Source organism: Plasmodium relictum (genome assembly GCF_900005765.1).
Source record: "Plasmodium relictum strain SGS1 genome assembly, contig: PRELSG_00_v1_83, whole genome shotgun sequence".
NCBI lineage: Eukaryota > Apicomplexa > Aconoidasida > Haemosporida > Plasmodiidae > Plasmodium > Plasmodium relictum.
Window position 1 is genome coordinate 2642 of NW_021628744.1, and position 3849 is coordinate 6490.

The 3849-nt window shown below is 21.2% G+C and overlaps 1 protein-coding gene across 1 annotated transcript; it reads right to left on the minus strand.

Annotated features, from left to right (window-relative positions):
• Positions 1-462: 462 nt before the first annotated feature.
• Positions 463-3550, minus strand: PRELSG_0007100 (fam-j protein; the record flags this gene model as incomplete). Its single annotated transcript, XM_028676812.1, has 7 exons — positions 463-2047; positions 2129-2299; positions 2577-2702; positions 2784-2948; positions 3030-3191; positions 3273-3410; positions 3495-3550. Coding segments are annotated over 7 exons (2403 nt in total), but the record flags the coding sequence as incomplete, so codon positions are not given.
• Positions 3551-3849: the final 299 nt, after the last annotated feature.

Sequence of the window (3849 nt, forward strand, 5' to 3'; positions counted from 1 at the left end):
ATTGATTATTACTATTCAATTAATTATGCACATATGTAAATAAGTTTTATCAAGAACTTAAAACAGCATATTAAGGGCAATGAATTTATTCTTAGACCAGAAGGCAATTAATAAATCAATAAGATAAACACTATACTTTTTATACATTAGTTTTTTTATCTTTTAAACAAAAATTAACAATCTTTTAATTCCAAAACTTCACACATAAAAAAATAAATTAAATTTTTTTTCTTTAAATTACAAAGATATATGAAAGTAAAATAAATAAAAAAAAATATAGCAATATATATATTTTTTTTTTTTTTCAAATGGCGTTAGGGTATGGTTGACTTGTAAGATAACTTTATTATAAAAGGACAAAACATCTTTTATTAACCAAACAGTCAATTAATAAATCATACATGGAAAAATTATTTCTGTTCATGAATTCACTAAAAAATAATTTTTTTTGAATATATATTTTTATTGTATTTCACTTTCAGTAAACTTTGAAAGCCTTTGGTTGGCATAATATAGTGCAAGCAAAATATTTTCCATACCAGCCCTTTTTTTTTTATTAAGATCAATTTTATCTATATCTTTATATTTTATTTTACAAATGAAACGTAAAATTGATATAATTTCATTTATTTTATTTATTAAAGAGCTTGATACTTGAATACGTTTTATTTCATTTTTTGTAGTAACCAATAAATATAAATTTCTTATATTAAGCTTAATTTTTTCCATTTTACATTTTTCTTTTTCTATTTGAGAGAGCAAATCTAATTGGTGTTCTTTATTTAAATTTTTTGCATCTGAAATATTTTTCCTTTTTCTCAATAAACTCATATTAAGTAATGATCTACGTATATTCATAATAATGGTTAATTGTTTCTTAAAAAATAAACCTCCTATTAATTTTATAAGAGTTTCATAAAGAGAGAATAAACTATCTGCAGTATTTCTGTTATTTATTAAATCATCGAAGATCATGCTTCCCCTATTTTTGTCACTTAAATTTAAATTAAAAATTTTAAACGCTTCATTATAGTAGTATGTAACATTTTTTTCTTCTTCTAATAAAAAATTATAAATTGCTTCTAAAGAATTTTTTTCGTAAGGTTTATTTATGTAAAGCTTTAATTTTTCCTTATTTTTTACGTTTTCTTTTTTAAAAAAATAAAAAATAGTTTTTACTATTATATCGTGGTCTTTATATGATAAATTCAATGTTTTCAAAATATCGTCAATTTTAATCAAATTACTTGCAATAGTTGCAGTCATTGATTTATGAAGACTAAATATAATCTTTTGAGTAGTACGAAAATAATCACAATCTATTAATTTAAATCCATTTTTAATTGATTTTTCTGAACATTCTATTAATTTATCCATGCATTTCAATATTTCAAAAATACGTTTAAAGACTCTTGATGGTTGAATAAATGCAATAGAAAATAATTTATTGTACATGAGATTATTCACAATAGCTGATTTTAAATTATATAAGTCCCGCAAATTTTCATGCTCAATAGCTAAATCCTCAAAAATTTTTAAAATTTTATTTATTCTTTCATACATTGCTTTTATATTAAATTTATGGTTCGTTTTATGTCTAAATAACAAAATATTGTTATTAATGATTCTTAATAATTTTTCTCCTTCTATATTTTTATCATAGTATTCTTTTATTGCTCTTAGGTCAGAAGGATTAATTTTTTTTATTTCCTCAGTTATAATCTCTCTTAATGGCAAAATGTTTATGTTAATTTTTTTTTCTATATTATTATTTGTACTTTTATTGTCATCGCTTAATATATCTCTTAGTTTTTGTAAACTTGGAACTACATTATCTGGTAAACAGTTAATTTGTATTTTGAAAATATTTGAAAGAGAAAGAACAAAATCTTCAGCAATTTGATTATAAACATAATTTTTTTTTGGCTCAATACATATATCTTCTTCAATATTATGATCACCTAAATTATCAATGTCTTCGTAACTTCTCTTCTTTCCTTTTTTTTTGTATGAATTTTTATTATCACTACTAATATCTATACTAGAACTAAAAATAAAGTAATAGAAATATATATATATATATAATATTCAAGATAAATTTTTTTCAGACACTCAAAGAAATGCGTACTTGATAACAGATAAATCATCAAAGAAGTTTTTTTCTTCAAATATATTTTCTTCACGAATTTGTTCATCAAGTTTTTCCTCATTTTTTTCATTTCCCATATATTCTCCTGATATTTGTTCAATTTCATCTACTGAGCTCATATCTTCGTTATAGTTAATAGTTGTAGCATGTCTAAAAGGAAAATACATATACATACATATGAGAATATTTAATTAAAACAAGAAATTTTATATGTGAAAATATTTAAAAAAATCGTGATTCATGGAAAAATTAGGAAGAATATTTCTAGTTCATTAGATTTTTCATTTGTTATGTGAATTAACTTGTTTGTACTAGAAAACTCTTCCTTAATATTAAATAGTAAAATTGTCTAAAAGGAATATTGTACATAGAATATTTATTTAAAATAAAATATTATATGTATGAAAATAATCAAGAGGATATGTACTTTTCTATGGGAAAATCAACGGGAATAATTTGTAATTCAATATATTCTTCATTTCCTACATTTTCTGGGATCATTAAATTGCTAGTAGTGGGAATTATATCTTCATAATTAATAGTTGAACATTGACTAAAAAAAAAGAAATTACATATATATATAAGATATTAAATAAAAATGAAACATTTTCCATGTGAAAATATATTAATATACTCTTCTGAGAGTAAGTTAAGGAATTCTCCTTTCAAATAATTGGAAGTTACTGATGAATAATTTAAAATAGGCTGTGAATTATATGAATCTTTATGTTTTTCATTTTCTGTACCCATTAAACTTATACTAGAGGATTCTATTTCAGTATGAATGGTTGAGTTTTCACTAAAAATAAATCATATTATATATGTGTATAACCTTCAGTTAAAATAAAAAATTAAGTTAAAATATATAAAAAGTATATACTATTCAAGAGGCAAATTGAAAGGTATTTGTGAATCTGGTAATGTTCTTAGAATTCCACCTAATGCATTTTGTAATTCAACATAATCTTCATATTCCACATTTTCTGTACCCATTAAACTTATACTAGAGGATTCTGTTTCAGTATGAATGGTTGAGTTTTCACTAAAAATAAATCATATTATATATGCATATAACTTTCAGTTAAAATAAAAAATTAAGTTAAAATATATAAAAAGTATATACTGTTCAAGATGTAAATTGACAGGTTGTATTTGTGAATCTGATAATGTACTTAGAATTTCATCTTTCTCTATATTTACTGCATCAATAAAATTTCTCATACTAGGAGAGTTTTCTCTTGTATGAATATTTGAAGATATTCTGTGAATAAAAAATTTAAGTGCATATGTAATATTTAATTAAAATATATGCTTTTTCAAATGAAAATATCAAACAATTATATACTCTTCTAAAAATAAATATGGGTTCCCCTCTTGTAGTTCTTGTGAAATGCAAATATTAACTAATATAAAATATTGTAAGGAATAAAAAAAAAAAATTAATGTATAACATTTTCTATTTGAATTTATCATAATTATTTTTTGCATAAATTAAAAAAAATAGAAAGAAAATTTATTATTGATATAATAAAATCCAATTACACTTCTAGTATAATACGCACAATGTTTTAACTTAGTTTTTAAATAAAAATACATATTTTTTTTTTATATCTATAGAATTGGAAAAGTATTAGTATAATGCGTTTTATATGTTAAATTATTATAATTATATGAATTATATTAGACTTTTATCAAAAAAA